Raw genomic sequence first — 19,005 nt, 5'->3', positions numbered from 1 at the left:
CACCGTCCTAGGTAAAATCGCACGAAGATTAAATGAATTCTTATGAAGCCCTTAGTGTGATGCTGCTATGATGGAATGCATCCAGTAAATGCTAGCCCCACAGTTCAGATACTTTAGTCATTTAATTATCACAAAAGCCCTGAAGTAAACAAACAAATACTTTTTAAACAACTGAGGAGGACATTTCAGAGACCTTAGGTAACCTGTTCAAGGTTGCACTGTTAGAATTTGAACTCAGATCTTAGGTACCAACATCAGAAATAACTGGGCTGTAGACCCCTGTCGCTTTCTTGTATCTCTTTTTAGTTTTGAAGATGTTGTGTCCCTACTGTTTTGTGATTAATGCAAATATTTAAGTTTAAGTCTATTTTGTGAAACTTTATCATGCTCTTCCTCTCCAAAGTCCTAATGAATGTCTGACTTTTTGTGTAACTTAAGTACACTTTAGCTTTTGTTCCTAGTGTGGAGGATTTTGGTTCTTTATTTTGCAGATGGAAAAACGTGCTCGCCTCAAGTTGTCTTTGAGAGCTTTATAGATCCAAGAAGCTAAATGAACCTACAGGGTGTGTGTGCAGTTCTCTTAATGCACGTCATGCTACTCTTGCTGGAAAAGTTGATTGTGAATTTTTATTTTCTAGTTGATGAAGCAATAGGCTTTGCACAGACTGCCGACACTACCAATTGTCCTGTAATGGACGTATGGGAGAAGAACAATTGGGAGGGCACATACAAAAATGATAATGATAAGCATATATAGGGTGATTTGTTTTTCTCCTTTCAAAATTCTCTTTACTGCTATTTTATACTTCAAAATAAACATATTACAAATAATTCCTAGAGTTAGAGGCACAGAATGGACTACATTAGGTTAAGCTAGTTCTCTTGCTAGGTTTAAATGAGAGTCTTTTCTATATGTGATTCCGTCTCCAAGTGCACAATGAAATCAAGTATTACGTATGAATACATTGCATATGTTTATTTATCACTTCTTTGGCCCCTTTCGCAAAATTTAAGACATGTCCTTTTTAGTTGGGGTTCATTGGAAATAATCTGCCTCATTCATTCAAGGTTGCAATAGTATTTATATTTACAAAGAGACGAGGGAGACAGCTGGTGGAAGTTGTCTGTCTTGCTTCGACATTGTTCTTTCATGCCCTGCTGTCATCCTTGCCTTCAGTAAGCAATAAATACCCTCAGCTGTGGGTGCACGCTGGCTGCTTAATTGCAGAAGACAGTCTGGAAGGTGCATGAGATGTCCTGTGCTGCCAGGGTTTGCGCTCCAGGCACACACTTGTCCTATGAGCAGTGGGGCGGGCACTCAAGGGACGAAGGGGTCTCCAGAAAGTACCCTTCATAGCTGCACTCCAGGAGCAATCTCGCTGACGAAACTTGGCACTGCCACAAGCAGTATTTCTTTATTTCTTTTCTGTCTTTTAGTTTCATTCGTTTTTTTTCTTTTTCTCTATGTTTGCTCCTCTTAATTATTTGTGGATTTATAGTGAGAAACATCAGAGGCCTTGAATTTATCCGTAGGAGGAGCCTGATTTTGGCACATGACTTAGCCCATGCTGAACTGTCTTCTCTTTTGGTCCATCTTTGAGGGAACAGAGTGTTGGAGAAATGTGGAATCATTCTTTCCAGATTCTCAGAACCCACAGGGGCTGCTTACGTGGTAGCATCCAGGCCTTTCATGAGATCATCTAGCTTTGATATGCATATCTGATGCTGCTTTTTTCCCCCCCGCTACTGAAGGTATTAATGTAAGTCCAATATAAGTTGAAGTTTCTTCCCAAACTTATTCCTCAGGAAAAATAGTAGGGAGTGTCCTTAAAATCCGGGCTCTTTCATTAATATTTATTTTGAATTACCTTTTTTTATTGCTTTATAATTTTTTAATGGACTTGATTTTTTAGAGCAGTTTTAGGTTTACAGCAAAACTGAGTGGAAAGTACGGAGAATGCGTTCCCACATGCCCCCTGCTGCCTTCCCCCCATGCACAGCCTATCCTGTCAGCATCTGTCACCAATGTGGTACATTTGTTACAGTTGATGAACCTGTATTGACACATCATTGTCACCCATAATGCACAGTTAACATTACAATTGTATGTTCTCTGGGTTTCGACAAATGTATAATGACATGTATTCACCATTGTCGTATGTACACAGAGTACATTGGCTGCTGTAAAAAATTCTCTGTGCTCTGCCTGTTCATCCCACCCTGCCCCCAACCCAGCCCTGGCAACTACTGATCTTTTTTACTATATCCATCGCTTTTTCTTTTCCAGAATGTCACATAGTTAGAATTATATGGAATGTAGCCTTTTCAGATTGGCTTTTTAAAATTAGCAGTATGCGTTTAAGTTTCCTCCACGTCTTTTCATGGCTTCCTTAGCTCATTTCTTCTTAGTGCTGAATAATGTTCTGTGATCTGGATGTATCACAGTTTATTCGTTCATCTACTCAAGGCTTTCTTGGTTGCTTCCAACTTCAGACAATTATGAGTAAGGCTGCTGTCAGCCTCTGTGTGCAGGCTTTTGTGTGGACATAAGTTTTCAGCTCATTTGGTTAAATACCAAGGAGCACGATTGCTGGATTATATGGTAAAGATTATGTTTAGTTTTGCAAGGAACCACCAAATTGCCTTCCAAAGTGTTTGAACCATTTGCATTCCCATCAGCAGTGAGTGAGAGGTGCTGTTGTTCCACATCCTCACCAGCATTTGGTGGTGTCAGTGTTTTGGATTTTTTGCCATTCTGATAGGTATGTACCTGATGACATATGCTGTAGAGTATCGTTTCTTTTCTTTATTTGTTATCTATATATCTTTTTTGGTGAGGTGTCTGCTCAGATCTTTGGCCCATTTTTTAATCAGGTTTTCTTGTTGAGTTTTAGGAGTTCTTTGTATATTTTGGATAACAGTCCTTTTTCAGATGTGCATAATTTTCTCCCACTCTATGGCTTATCTTCTCATTTTGTTGAGAATTACTTTACTTTGAATGACATATTGCTTGGATGAGATACATGTATGAAAAACCCTCAATCACTGCCAGTTTTATATGCTCATTGAGGTTACCTGATAGATTTGGCTTAAAAAAAAGTTAAAGTAATTAAATGCATTTAGTAATTATTCCTAGGAGTATGAAAAATGTGAACAAGCTTTATAAGGATCACCTGATGAGCATAAGTGGCCATGTTGTCACAAGTATGTGTGTGCAGGATAAATGAGAAGTACTATCCCCGTGTTATATAGACAGTTTAGGTAAGTGGACTTCAGATAACATTTCCAGACTGCCAGTTCATATGGGATCAAAAGTGCTGTTTCTCAAACCACAAAGGTGGTTATGAGTAAGGCTGACAGACTCTGGAGGTACTCTGCTGCATCACTGAAAGATGGCTTAGGTGACACTAGTGATAAAGATGCATACGAAAGCTGGACTAAAATGGTTTTGTGACATGTTCAAGATAATGACAATGTTTTGATTAATTTTTTTTGTTTGTTTCAAATTCCTTTTATTACCTTTTTGAGGTCATGTCTTCTGCAGTTGCCTGATTTTGACATATATGGTACATTCTAGGAATTTCTTCCTCATTAGATAATAGGATATTATGCTTAATGACTTCTTGTAGGTGGCATATTATCCGCTTGAAAATAGACCAACTGACATTTGGAAAATTGGTTGGCGAGGCACAGCATTCAAAGTCCTTTTTTATACTTCTTTTATTAAGTCTTATTTTGAAATGTTCATTTCCTTCATTAAGATACCCTTTGAAGAACTCTTAAATTGTTGAATCAAACATTTAATTGTACATTTGTTTTTGTATAGGATATTGTACCTGTAGATGCCTCTTATGAAGTAAAAGAACTGTATGTACCGGAAAATAAACTTCACTTGGCAAAAACAGATGCAGAAACTTTACCAGCACTGAAAATTAATAAAGTAAGTGCTTTGTTGTTTTTCATACCAAGTGATTTAGCCTTATATACAGTTGGTAATCTGTAAAATTTTTGGTTTTATATCTGTGTTTGAGGACATGGGTAGTTGTGTGTTTCACAATTTTCAGGAATGGGAAATGTGTTTAACTTGTAAAATCATATTCCCGAATTACCATGGCTTTGATTTTCCTTTAGTCATAATATTTATTTATTTTTAAATATCAAAGAACAAAGATTGTGTAAGATTTTTAGGTTTGTCAGAAAGAATGGGTTCTAAAACATTAAGAAATACTAATCAGTAATCATTAAAATGAACATTTTTTTCCCCTTTAAACATGTTTCCTAATCCCCTGCCAAAACCCTAACTCTCCCTTTCTTATAATGTTAAGAATATTTCTGTTGTATATCTTAGCTCTAATGGTATCATTAGGTATTTTCCCAATTAAAAGAAAAAACTGCTTAAAAAAACTGCTAGATATGATGACAATGGAGACTATAATTTATCATTTTCAAACCTCAGAGAAAGTGAAATTGTGTCATCAGGTATACTTTAAAAACAGAAAGGTGGAGGAATAAGAACCTGGACTAGGAGCAGAGTCTCCAGCCTTTCTTTTAGTGTCGTAAAAATCAGACACATACAGGGAAGTGCCAAATCTGAACGTAAGGAGAAAGGAAAAAAACACCCCCGAAATTTCTGAGCTAGGAGAAAGACTCTTCCAGTAGTTTTTCAAATCCCTGATAGGAGTAGATGATCCAATCTGCTTTGTGTGTCGGGTCTCTGAGCAGGAGCCCAGAAATGCTGGGAGCACAAACGTGGTGGAGTCAGAGCAGAGCCACTCAGGAAGCTGACTGCTGCAGAGGACGACTGGATTTTGTCACTGACGACTTTGCATGCAATAAAAACACAGGAATGCACACGCGTGCACACACACAGACACAACACACAGAAAGAATGACAGTGAATGAATATGAATCTAGTTCAGCAATACATTACAAACCCAGAAAGATAGTAGCTTTTTTAAAATGTGAACTTTTTTCCCATACGGTGGTTTGTTCTTTGCACAGCAGTATGAGAAGTAATTAGTTAAAAACTTCCTGCTAAGTCAGCTGATGTATTAGCTTGGGCTGCCGTAACAAATACCCTAGGCTGGATGAGTTAAACAGCAGAGATTTATTTTGTCACAGTTCTGGAGGTTGGAAAGTCCCAGATCCAGGTGCTGGCTGATTTGGTTCCTGGTGAGGTTGTCTTCCTGGCTGGTTGCCAGTCGCCTTTTCACCATATCCTCACAGGATGGATAGAGGGAGCTCTGGTGCCTCTTCCTCCGCTTATAAACACAGCCGAGCTGTGAGATTAGGACCCCCTTATGACCTCATTTAACCTTTATCACCTCCTCACTCACATTGGGGGTTAGGGCTTCGACATCATTTTGAAGGGGGCACAAGCATTTAGTCTATAATAGATACCATTTAGAAGGATTCCAATAGAGACAAGGTCTGTCAAAGCTTTAGGAATAATTAATACAATGAAACCTCAAAAGTGAAACAATTTGGTGCATGAATACAATTTTTCCTGTGAATTGAAGAGGAATGTCTTACCGTGATTTAATTTTTAGTGGAACACATTGGTCAGCCTACTTTGGAATCAATCGTAAGCTGTGTTTTACTGCACACCACTTGGCCAAATGCTTCATTTGAGAACCTTCATGAGAACCTCTGTGATGTATATACAGTACCCTGTTCGAAAATGAGCATATCTAGCTTACATTAATGATGTGTAGGTCATCGATTCTTGAAGGAATATGCTAGAAATCTTGAAAGTCCAAGAAATCATACAATCTTTGTAAAATGAAGGGTATTCATTCATTGGTGAGGGACTTTTTGGTAAATATTTTTTATTTGAAGTTTGTTTTTAGTTTAATACAGTAGTTATCAGTTTAGTTTTCAGACCATCATTGTTAGCATTTCTGCTGGTTAAAAATGCAAATTCTTGGGTGCTTCAGCAAACCGACTGAATCAGAAACTGGGGGGGTGGAACAGTCTTTATTTTAACAAGCTTTCCAGAGGTTTCTAATACTTATTAATGTTTGAGAACCACTGGTTTAAGAGATGCTATCTTTATTGGAAATGCTTGCAAGTCTAATGTTGTTTAAATTTATTAGGAGAAATGCATATGTTCCTGGTTCTTTTATTCTTTATTAGATTTGTATAATCTGTAATCATTCTTGAGATGTTTGTAGACATTCTTTTCAAAATTAAACCCCTAAAGGCTATTTTTGATTTTGTTCTTAAGTATATGAAATAGAAAATTTTCCTTTCCTTTCTCATTTACTAGGTGGATATGCAGTGGGTGCAGGTTTTGGCAGAAGGTTGGGCAACCCCACTGAATGGCTTTATGAGAGAGAGGGAGTACTTGCAGTGTCTTCATTTTGATTGTCTTCTGGATGGTAAGACATTTTACATTCAACGGTACATTGAAGGTGGAAGAGAAATCACACAGTTGCAGGGATTTGTTGTTATTTATAGAAATTTGTGGTAACACCTTAATGGAGGTAGCATTTTAAGATTAAGTTATTTCAGTACTGACCATTTTAAGTGGATTCTGAGATCTGTTTTCTATGTTTTATTTCCCTGATTGTAATTTATTGCAGGGGGAGAAGAAACACCTGGGGATTAGGGCTAAAAATGGATTTAAACAGCAAATAGTTTCTCTGTGCCATATCCACTTGATCATGGTTAGAAAGCTTCTCTCCAAAAAGTGCACATACTTACTAGATGTTGCTGTACTGAAGCCCATGCTTACTTTTAAGCCAGGCGTTCTAATAGGGAGTCAGGGAGTCCAAGTTAAGGAGACCTGAAATAGGTGGTTAAATAGGTTCTTACTTTTTAAAACACACACACACCAAAAAAAAAAAAAAAGAGAATTTGCCAAAGAATTTGATGTTCAGTATATTGTAAATATAATCCAGTTAACTTAAACTTTGTATGCTGTTGGTAAGATTAATGTATCACCTTAAAGGAAATATTGTTAAATGTTACATAACCCTACTACCACGTTTTTCTGTGTTATGATTTCTTTTAACTGGGCAGTGAAACAGATGTTATAAAATGTAATTTCTAATCATTCTTCTCGAGAAACTCGATCACAAGAACACAAGGATTAAATATTGCTTTTTGATTTTCTTTCTTGGAACTAATGGCAAAGTCTTTGTGGACTGCCTCCTGAGTAATGATTGTCTTGGGTTTGGTGCAAATCTACCTATTAATTTTCCATCTTCCATTGTACATAGTGGTGGTCATTTTAAAACAGCCAAGGTCTTATCATTGATTTTGTTGACATCTCTTGCCCAGAGGAGTCATGCCATGATTTCCCAAAAAACTATGGTTTCTATTCAGTATGTAAATAAGATCCATGTAGGAATTTGACAGTGCATTTTATTTTTCTAATCCGTGCACAATGAATAGGAAAACAAAAAACAAAAAACTTAGATCATGGAAGGTTGGGATCTGTGAATGTGCCTTTAGTCTCACTGGAATATATTTGGGTTTAAATGGAGCACTGGTTACTTACTACCTTTGTTTTTGGTCAGTGATAACTGGCATCGGTTCAGTTCTGATTAAAAACCAAGAAACAAAAAACTTTTTGCATGTTTTTGTGTTCGTGTCCCAAGGATACCCAAGTATACTCAAGTATACTTAACCAACTTGCTACTCAAAATGTAGTTATCAGTGGGGATTTAATTTTTTCCTGAAAAGGCCCTGAAACATAGTTCTTTGTCTTATTCATATATTGGAGGTACTCAGTATATTTTTGGTGTGTTAGACTTAACCAGTTGATTCTTCCTTTTTTCACCTTTAAATTAAAGTTTATTGGGGCAACAATTGTTAGTAAAGTTACGTAGATTTCAGATGTACAATTCTGTAATACATTATCTATATATCTCACATTGTGTGTTCACCACCCGGAGTCAGTTCTCCTTCCATCACCATATATTAGACCCTGTTTACACTCTTCTAGAGCCTTGTTCCCTCCTCCCCCCTTACCCTCTGGTAACCCCTAAACTATTGTCTATATATCTCTGAGTATTCTTTGTTCTTTCAGTTGGTTGTCTTGTTCTTTTGTTGTTTTCAGTTTATATACCATATATCAGTGAAATCATATGATTCTCTACTTTTGCTGTCTGACTTATTGCGCTTAGCATATAATCTCAAGATCCATCCATGTTGTCACAAATGGTCCTATTTCATTTTTTCTTACTGTCGAATAGTATTCCATTGTGTATATATACCACAATTTCTTTATCCATTCGTCTATCGAAGGACATTTTGGTTGTTTCCATGTCTTCGCCACCGTAAATAAAGCTGCAATGAACATTGGACACTTGTCTTTTTGGATAAATGTTTTCAGATTTTTTTGGGTAGATACCCAGGAGAGGGATTGCTGGGTCATATGGTAATTCTGTTTGTAATGTTTTGATTCTTCCTTGATAAACAGTTTCTTTTACTTCTGTAATTCAATGCCATAGTTTTCCCCCAAAAAACAGTTTCATGAATTGTTGTGAGTATTGCTACCCACAGTGTTGATTCTCTTTTAATTTTTGTTGTTTGTTTTTTAATCTCTGGGGTTGTTGCTTGTTCTGTCTCCTGATTTCCTGTGCCAGGAAACAATTCAACACTGTCACTGGACTCAGACATCTTTTATGATTTGAAATGTCCATTGAAGTGAAAGGTGGATATGTAAGGCCTGTGGAGTTTAATCCAAGCTGTGTGCTCTGTGTTCTTTTGTGCTCTGCAGGGGGTGTCATTAACTTGTCAGTGCCTATAGTTCTGTCAGCAACTCATGAAGATAAAGAGAGGCTGGACGGCTGTACTGCATTTGCTCTGGTGTATGAGGGCCGCCGCGTGGCTATTCTTCGCAACCCAGAGTTTTTTGAGCACAGGAAGGAGGAGCGCTGTGCCCGACAGTGGGGAACGACATGCAAGAACCACCCCTACATCAAGGTCCTGAACAAACACTGCTGCACCGATTGACAAATAATGTTTGTGCTGTCATGTGGGTCTTAACCTGGATATCAACTGTCCCATTGGGATGGGTAATACTTTGCAGAATCGAGACTGGATCTTAGATTAGTGTGATGAGTACATGGTCTTATGGTCTTGTCCTTTCAGGCCAGATAAATATTTGTTCAACAGATATTTTTTAAGGATCTACTGTACGGTAGGCTCTGATGCTCGTGTGAATATAGTGCTGAGCGACATGGCAAGCACAGTCTTTTTATGCTTGGAGCTCTTACTCTTTGATGGTGGAGCTGACATTCAGCATATACGCACAGGTAGGATGGAAGGTCGGTGCTACGGGATTCATGGCAGAGTGGTTTTATCTACTGTGGATTTTTAATTGAACATTGTGTTTCCGGTATGAAAGCAGTGACATGTAATTAGTTTCCCCAACGTGCATCATCCATTTTATGTATTGTATTGTATGTGAAATGTTATTAAAATCAAATTTCTGTAAGTTAAGTACTTTACAGTGGACTTTGAGCTTTAAAAGAAACTAATTTAAGTGAAATTCTGGTAGATTTATCTAGAAAACTTCTGTAACATCTGTTTAGATCATGGCAATGCATTAAATCTCATTTTATTGTCTCATGAAGGACAAAAAAGTGATAAACTTTTAAAAATAGGGGGTATGTTATCTTAGAAAATAAGGAGGTTATGAATAGCAAGTAACGCAGTTTTCAAAATGTGTTCATGTAAGTTCGTTAAGTCACAAAGCAAACTTATAGGATGGGTAGTAGATCCACCTTACACATGGAGAAGTTGAGACTTATGGGGACAAATGTCTCGACCAACATTATGCAGCTCATAGGTGGGATGAGGGCCTGATTTGAATCCCTGTCACTCTGGGCTTCAAAGCCATCTTCCATATTCATAGCAGATAATAATTTTTGGTATATGTAGAGCTTCACATAGTAGGTAGCCTGGACCACTACAGAGTACTTTTTACCTGAATTCATTTTTTAATCACTGAACAAATGTGAGTGTGGTTCATATTTTGTACCATTTGTGTAGCATGATCTGTAAGACTTCTTAGTCTTAGTTGGTAGCTGGTCTGCAGCCTTGGGGACTCAGTGGGATTTGGATAGGAGGGAACTGTGACAAACAGCATTCCCGGCTTGCGGAGCAGGAGGAACACAGATTCGATGTGTTTGAGAAATAGCTGGTTGTCCTGTGGGAGGGAGGACCGTGGAAAGATGGAGGTTTAACTTAACTAAGATTAGTTAAGACTCTGTTCAGTCATAATAACAGTTTACATGCATGTATGCTTTCCAGACCACATTTTAGTCTTTTGGTCCTTACAGTGATCCTTAGAGGTGGAGAAGAAGATAGTTCTCTTTATCGTCAGGAGTCTCAGAGCAAGTTTCACTTGCCCAAAGCTGCGAAGGCCTCAGTTAGGTATCAGGTTAGAGTCTGTGTTAGGACTTTTGTGCTATTTTTACTACACTGCATGCTTCGTAGGAATGGAGTGGTCACAGGCAGGTTTGGAGCATGAGAGGACCACAAAGTATTGCGTTAAGGACGTTTACCGGGTTGTCTTGTGCAGCATGTCCACGCTTCACCGCCTGTCCCACCAGTGGCACCCAGGTGATCCGTGTCTCTAGGTTAGTCTCTTGTGACTGTCTCCTGGCTGGAATCCTACTTCCTCTCATACTCACTACACTTCATTTTCCTCAGAGCAGTCAGAGCGAGTCTTCTAAAAATATAAATCTGAGCATATCACTCTACCCTGTCAGACTCCCCAGTGGCTGCTCACTGTAATTAGGAAAAAACCTAAGTGCTTGCCTGTGACCTGTGAGGCCCTGTGTGATCCGGCCCTGGCCTTCTGACTCCTGGTTTCTTATTCTACCTCTGCTCTTGTCCTTGCTCTGACCTTTTCAGACCTTTTAGCCGTATTAGCCTTCCTCTTGTTTTTCAAAGACAAAAGCCTGTTGCTACTCCAGGATTTTGTACTTGCTGCGCCTCTGCCTAAAACACTTTTCCTCCATGACTGGTTCCTTTTCATCAGAGAGGCCTTCTTTGCTTCCGTTTTCTTAACTGTTACTCACTCTGGGCCATGGGCACTGTATTCCATTGGCCTGTGTATTTTCCCTGTTAACATTCATTCCCAGCTGGCATTTCTCTGGCTTCTCCTGTCTCTCCCACTGTAGCATAAGCTCCATTAGAGCAAGATCTTTATCTCTTTGGTTTTCTGCTGTATTTCCCAGTGCCTATTGGAATGAGTGGTTTGATGGATGGGGACAGACCTTCTAGTGAGGAAGACCAGGTAGGAAGTGAGTGCAGCAGTCTGGATGCATTGTTAGCGCACAGACCTAAGCAGTCGGGAGAAAGGGTGAGCTCCAGCTGCTCTGTGAGAAGCGGACACATCCGAGAGGATAAGATCTCCTCCTCCCAAATGCAGGGGAAGAGGATAGAGAAATTGTAAGCCGTCTGAGGTAAAGTGAAGATTGGGAAGCATGACTCTGTGTCCAACTCCATCATGAATTTAATTACGCAAACATTTAGGATTGGAGAACACAGAAGGTGGGGTCACCCAGGGTTATAGATTTCTATTAATCACACAATGATGAAAAGAATATTTTTGTTGCTTAAAAGGTCATAGCTATTCATGTTGGTTTTGTTTGCCTTTCGCATGTAATTGTAATAGTTGTTTCACAAGTCCTTTGAGAAATTATAAAATATATTCTAATTCTGTAGGATCTCCAAGCTCAATTGAGCTGATAAGCCAAACAGATTTACCGTTGACCTTGAGATAAAATTAGTAGTTTACAACTGTGTTTAGCCTGTATAAGTGTTCTTACGTATTTTGCTCTTGGTTTCTGTTTAACACAATCATTTTTGAATTGTATACTTGCAGCTTATGTAGTGGTACTAACCAATGTCACTCCCATAAACTTAATCAATTAAAAACAATTGTTTTCTTTTTCTTCCCATTAGATGGTTATGGAACAAGGTGATTGGCTGATTGGAGGAGATCTTCAAGTCTTGGACCGAATTTATTGGAATGATGGTCTTGATCAGTATCGTTTTACTCCTACTGAACTAAAGCAGAAGTTTAAAGATATGAATGCTGGTAAGACAGGGACCTAATTATCTAATATGGGACTACTTGGGGTCTCTGCTTGATGGGGGAAGTTCTAGAATATTTTTTCTAACATTTAAAAATATAAAACAGAATGATGAGTACAGGTAAATGTAGCAATGGAATATTATAAGGAAAGCCAGTCAGTCTGAACGAGTCTGTGTTCTGTTTATTGGTATATTGTGTGGAACATAGATACTCGTAACAAATTGACCTTTTACTTATAAAACTCACCTGTTAAATCTGAATAGAACTATGGAAGAGAAATTATTTGAAGACCTCACTCATATTAATTTGCTTTATATCTCAGAATGTCTTCTATGAGTGAAATGTATCACTGCAGAAAATACTAGAACAACAGAACTTTTATCATGTTTGCTAATCATTCAACAATTGTTGTGCATTGCTATATGCCAGAGTGCCAAGTGCCGAGAGCCGTAAATAAAAGAGCTCACAGTGGAGAAGAGAGATAGAGACATTACACAAATAGCAGAAAAGGTTGTTGAAGAGTAGGTTAATAATGATTTCAGATTTCTGGATTGGGGTGAAATGGAGCAGTAAGAGTAGAGAGTCTGTTCTTTGTAACACTGTCTTATATATTACAAAGTTCTCCCGGGTAGCCTTCTTATATCAGATACCTGCTATTTGCAGGTCTTTTACACAGACGTAGGTAAGTGATGTGTTTACACTGGTACACCCATATTCTTTTTCTCCCTATAGTCACAAGTTCAAGGTGCCATATCAAGGAACAGCATTCGTTACAGATTTTGGGAGGTTTTTTAAAGATCTGAAGATGTTGAAGCATCTTACTATCATGCAACTAATTAATTCTTACCCTCTACAAAAACGGTTAAGCCCTGAGCATTAGTGCTGCTTTTTAAAATATTTTCTGTCTAGAAATCAGCTGGTGTGGCTGAAAACTGTCATGTGAATGTGGTTGCTTTTTAAGGAAATAGCCACCAAGCTATATTTGTTAACCAGAAGCCACCCTTCTAAGGGACTACAGCAATCAGGGCAAGAGGACCCGTTTTCTCAGTTGGGTTCAGCTTCTGTGCACCCCAGATCCTGGCACTTGTTTGGAATCCTGTGCACACTGGCCCCTGCTCCACCACCTACTAGTTATGTGGTTGTGGGAAGTTGCTTTCATTTCTAGGGCTCGGTTCCCTCAGTTGTAAAAATAAAGACAGTGATGGTACCTAATGCATAAGATTTTATTTTAAAAAGTGAAATGAGATGCTTATACCACTGTAAACATTACCTGTCACACAGTGAGAGGTTAAGGTGTCATAATTTCTATTATGCGAGTCTGAAGCTAGTTTTTTTCTATTTTTGTGTGAAAATTAGAAAAAGAATATCTGTTCATCCTTACTGTAGTTTGCTGATATTTGAAATGAAAAGATCAAGAACTGGAAGCCTTGGGTGGGCACACGCTCTTCAGAACTCTGCAGGTCCCACCCACCCAGCCTGCCTCCTTCATTCACATTTCCTGCTTGGTCCCTGTTAGGGTATTTGAGTGTAGGATTCTCCATCCTACCCCCTTCCGAACTTGACTCATCGGAATTTGAAGCAAATATTTGGCTTAAACTATGTGTGCAGAAACTTCTCTGAATGCTGCACTTGGTGCTTGCCTTTATCTTGTTTCTCGCTAACTTTTTTGGGCCCAATCATGGGGGAATAAGTCAGTGGTGGTGCCTCACTCTCTTTTGTTAACATGCGATTTAAGGGTCTGTGTTTAAATCAGTTCTGGCCATTGAGGTGGAAAGGAGAGGGGGCTTCTAGGAAAGAGTTTCCTTCCTGACAAGACACTGGCTTAGGACAAAAAATCGTCTTTCCCCATCCTTCTTTTCCACTCAGGAAATACTCTGGATGCTGTCACATAAGGACACAGTGTGTGGAGCTCTGGCAGCCATTTTGTGTTTATGAGAATCTTACTCTGTTTGAGTTTCTGGTCCAACCCTGGACTCCTCTATCCCTGGATTTCTTACTCGGAGACCTAATGAATGTTTGAATTACTTAAGGCACTTCTAGTTGGCTCTTTTAATTTTCAACCAGAAGCAGCTGATGTTTTTTTTTTATGTGTAGACTTTTTTTTTTCCTGGTGTGAACAGGAACATGTTTAATGGAGGACTTGCTGAGATGACTTCATTTACTTTAATTTTTTGCCAAAATTGGAATTCATATTTAAAATTCATGTGAGTAAATTAATTGTTGGCACTCCTGAGGAGTCTTATCAGGGAATTATCATTCATAATTAGAGACTTCAATATTACATCTGTTTTACACTCTTCTTAGTGAACCAAACATTTTAAAGCAGAGAATTTGTTGCATAATGAGCGATTGCAACTTTGTTTAAAGTAGCCGAGAGCCAGTTATTAGACTTATATTATACAACAAAGATCGTGGTGTGTTATTTTGTTTATTTTTCCATTTAGACCAAGGCAAATAAGCAACAGACTGAGGAGTTTCCTTTGTAGTTCTTGGTCACTCTTTTAGGAGGCCAATAACAAGTCATCCGCTGATGTGTATGAAATAGTTGAAGGGAGAGAAAACAGGGAATTTTTATTTTCTTTTACCTATGTTTTTTTTCCCCCTTCCCTCTCCCTCCTCCTCCTTCCCTCGTTTTAGAAGAACTTTGATTATCCCTTGTGGGCTGTTATCCTGTGTATACTGATATGGTCAGTTTTGCGATTCCTAGACCATTCTGTAGCTAGAAAGACTGAGAGGTCTTTAACACCTCCATCAGTGGTTGCACGGTGACTCAGTTCCAGACGGCAGGTTCTTTGAATCACTGATGGTTGATCATTGTCTTGGAAAGAAAGAATGAATTTCACTTAAGCCAAGTTAAGAGCCAATCAGTATTTATTACACACAGAATACTGGTGTCTTGCTGGGTTACAAAGGATAAAGTTGACATAATTTCTTTCAAGCCCAGTATGGGTAGCGCAGTGTTGAGTAAATCTAAGAAAGCTTCGTAGAGCTGTTGAACTTTTGAAAAGTACATTTTAAATGAATAGATAGAGACATTAGGTGGGTATCTTGGACAAAGTGGGGGATGACACATAAGAAAGCTGAGGCCAGAGCAGGTAGTTTGTCTCTGAAGACACTAGGCTTTCTTGACCATTAATGAGGCTCTGAACATAATTTAACAAAGTGAGTATTTAAAGAAGGGTGGTCAGGGTTAAGGAAACCCACAAGGAATCTTGAGGCTTCTAGGGATTAGCAATTTTGGGTAGTGTTACTGCTCCTGAAAGGGTTTGGGAAGGAAACAGTGTTTCTGAAGCTGGGTGAGAGGAGCTGGAGCTGTGAGGAAGGGCCACGGGGGCAGAAGCTGGTTATAGGGGATGTCGGCACAGCCTGCATCACAGTCTGAGGCGGGATTCTGCTGGGGCCTGAGCGCTCGCGAACTGTGTCTCCCTCCCTACATCCTCTGGGTGCCTGCTAATGTCTCTCATCGTGAAGGCAGAATGCAGTGCCCTCAGCCCCAGACATACACACACAGGAAAATGTACACACACCAGTGCGCACACACACACACACACACACACACACACACACAGGGAAATGTACACACACACACATACACAGGGAAAGGTGCACACACACAGGGAAAAGTGCACACACACACGGGGAAGGTGCACACACAAACGCACACACAGGCACAAGACAGACTAGATGGGAAAGGGGATGGAGAACAAGCAGCACAGAGCCCAGTTGGCAAAAAGCTTTATATCCCACCATATTTTAATTTGAAAGCATTTCTGGTCTTGGGAATGAAAAACAATTCATTGCTGCATACTTTGGGGTATAAGACTACCTGTTTGTAAAGAATTCTAACTAGTATGTTCATATTTACTCAAGTGACTTATTTCAGGCTTACTGAACTTTTTTCCTCATAAGCGGTTTAAGTAAAAGAAATACTGGTAATTTATGACAGTCTAGAGCAGGGGTGTCCAAACTTTTTTCAACGTTTTTCACCAAGGGCCATATGCGGTAAAATACACAAACAGCTGGGCCATTCACTCGAGGTGAAGTACGTATTGCCTCACCTGGTTTATTTAAGTAAACTAAATATATTTTTGGAATTTGCTGTGGGCCAATTAGCAATGGCTCATGGGCCACAGTTGGCCCGCGGGCCGCAGTTTGGACACCCCTGGTCTAGAGAGAGGCAGGGAGATCAAAGTCTTTCTTACTTCCAACTCTCTTAAAAAAACTCCCACAAAAACAAACATTATACGTATAATTGTGCACGTGCTCACACACACATACCCACCAACACACACACACACACACACACACACACACACACACACCCATCCCTAACAACTCTAGAAATATTGTCAGTACTCTCTTGTTTGGCTACTACACTGATTTAGGGAAAATCAGAAATGTTTTTAGAGCTTTGGGGTAGATAATGTGGCAGATATTAAAGCTTGAGTAGGACTGGAAGAGGAGACTTATTAATTATTGCTGTATGTAGGACAGTTTTACAGAGAAGAAGTTGAAAGCGGAGAAGCAGGAAGATGTAATTCTGGTTTTGCGGTTGGGATGCATACCAGGGCTCTGACTGGGCCGGGAGCTGAGCGCAGTTCTGAGAAATCTGGGGAAAGGGAGACTAGGAGTTAGGAGCCCTTCCCTTCTCATCACCTTATCTGTTGCTCCGAGCAGCCCTGCTGGGAGATGTGAAGCTGTCTGTGGGCGCTCTGTGAGAAACTGCAGAGCAGGGGTCCAGCCCAAGTTCTTTGGACGGTGCCACCGTGTTTGATGCCATGATGCTAGAGTGGGCGGCCCGTGTGCTGTCCTGTCCCGGGAGTCAGTGCGCACGCTCTCCCCACCATCAGGACCTCTGATGGTTGCTTTGTGCCCTCCCTGTGACACATCCACACTTGCGCAGGAGAGCCCTCTCTACTTCTTCTTCCCCTTCCACCTGCTGGAAGGAAAGGGTCAGGCTGTGCTTGTCTGCATAGATGGCATCTAATCCAGAGAAGACGGGGAGAACCTGTACTGCTGGCCACCCCTTTAGGGAGACAGGAAATACAGCGAGAGAAATAGGTTTTGGGGGCTAGACCTGTGTTTGGCTTGGGGCGTGAAGGTGGAAGAAATGAGGGAAGGTGGGGCAGTCATGAGCAATATATATTGAAATGCTTTCCCTAATGTCTCTTAAACTGCTGAATTGGAAGGTCAGGACTTAGAGATGCAGCTAACAGAAGCCATCTGTATGTGCATAGTAATTGGATCCAGGCAAAGGGTAGGTTTCTTGAGTTAGTATGTAAAGAAAGAATTTCACAGGACCCGGCAGTGAACCCTATTGCTCCAAGAGGACTACGAGATGTCAGAAACAGGTGATTAGACCAAAATGGCCAAGCAGAACAGAAAATGTCATGCGTATCTGATTAGAACTGTGTAAAAATAATATGTATAAGAAGAACAACTAGGAGATTACACAGAAAACCAAAAACAGCTAGATTAGGATAGAGCGTTTGTGGGGGATTCCCCCCCCCAAATTTTCTTCAGTGTTTCATGGTGTTCACTTAAAAAAACAAAATAGGCAAATGAAATAGAAAAACTTGGTGCCATGGTTGGCAGGCCTTGAGACTATGAGGACAGTGGGGTACTTTTTTTAGGCAGTAGAGAGGTTAGGAGCATTTAAAACAGGAAGTGCCTTTTGGATTTGGCAGCAGTTTCGTATAGCGTGTGACAGGGCAGGAAGGAATTGGTTGAATGAATGAATCCAGTCCCGTTCTTTTCTTCCATCACTTCATCCTTCACACTGACACTTTGTTCTGAGAACAAAGACCTCGTTGTGTCCTGTTGCAGTTGAAGGAAGTATAGCATTCTTCGAACATTTATTTTCTGGTGAGTGAGTATCTGCTGCTCCTCCTCTAGATTGTAAGCTCCTGGGGGCAGGACACGTTTCACTGTTGCCCTGGGACAGCGTATCTAAAATGGAATTTCCATCCTGTCTCAGACTGGCTTTGTCCCTGCCCTTGCCTGCGGTGACGTCAGTGTGGAGGCTGGGTGAGGGGAGGAAGACCAGTGAGTGGACGAGTCTGGTGAAGAGGTGGTGAAGGGCTGATGTTGCATGAGTAGTGAAGCAAGGGGAGCTGCGCACGAGGCCTAGGGAACAGGTGGCTCCTTGCCTCTGGAGGATGAGGGTGAGGAAAGGGTCTAAGACTGAGGTGGTAAGGGTGCTTTGTGCTCAGAGGGCAGGCGGAGCTGGGCAGGAGTCGATTCTGAGGTGCTCGTGGTGCGCTCAGAGGTGGTACCTAGGAGTGATGGTCCGAGCTTAGGGGAGAGCTTTGGGCAGCAGACACAGATCTAGTCACTTCACATGGAGCCCTGCCCAGTGACCTCAGCTCTGGGAGCAGGGTGGGGAGGGCGTTGAGGCCGAGGGCCGTGTCTGTCTGTGCTGTTGTCACAGTGCGACCCCATCCCCCAGTGTGCAGGTTGTGGTCTGTCCGTGTCCTGGGGGAGGAGTAGATTAAATGGGTGGAGAGATTGGAAGAGTTGTTGGAAAGGTTATTTTATATAGAAATGTGGGAACATGTTCCTCAGCAACAATCGCCTTCTGGTTTTGCTGTCGCTGCACTCTACCCACGTACTCTCTATTCTGCACATCAATTCTGCACTGTCCTATTAAACTAATTTTCTGTAAGACATTACAGGTTAACTCATAACTCCTGCTGGGTATGCAGTATCCTTCCTAACCTGGCACTCCAAATTCTAGATGGTAATCTTGTGCCAGGTCTCACACCCATTTCAACACAATGGATGATCCCGTGTTCCTCAGACACGTTTCTGCTTTTCTGCCTCCACACTTTTGCTCACATCAGCTGGCTTGGTTAGAATGCTGTTTTTACTTCGTCAGCCACATTTCATTTGTCTTCCAGAGGTCAGGAAACTACAGCATGCAGGCAGAATTTGGCCCACTGTCA

The 19,005-nt window shown here is 40.4% G+C and overlaps 1 protein-coding gene across 1 annotated transcript in view; it reads left to right on the top strand.

The window, feature by feature from the left end:
- The window catches only part of PAPSS1 (3'-phosphoadenosine 5'-phosphosulfate synthase 1), a 98,203-nt gene that overhangs the window by 34,614 nt on the left and 44,584 nt on the right, over positions 1 to 19,005 (top strand). The window contains exons 6-9 of the mRNA XM_019741988.3: positions 3,827 to 3,940; positions 6,269 to 6,380; positions 8,729 to 8,934; positions 11,929 to 12,064. Of these exons, the coding sequence (XP_019597547.1) occupies positions 3,827 to 3,940; positions 6,269 to 6,380; positions 8,729 to 8,934; positions 11,929 to 12,064 (568 nt within the window). The remainder of the gene's footprint in view (positions 1 to 3,826; positions 3,941 to 6,268; positions 6,381 to 8,728; positions 8,935 to 11,928; positions 12,065 to 19,005) is intronic.

This window comes from Rhinolophus sinicus, chromosome 1 (assembly GCF_057876585.1).
Source record: "Rhinolophus sinicus isolate RSI-liver-muscle chromosome 1, RSI-T2T, whole genome shotgun sequence".
Taxonomy (NCBI): domain Eukaryota; kingdom Metazoa; phylum Chordata; class Mammalia; order Chiroptera; family Rhinolophidae; genus Rhinolophus; species Rhinolophus sinicus.
This window is presented reverse-complemented; position numbering and strand designations above follow the sequence as displayed.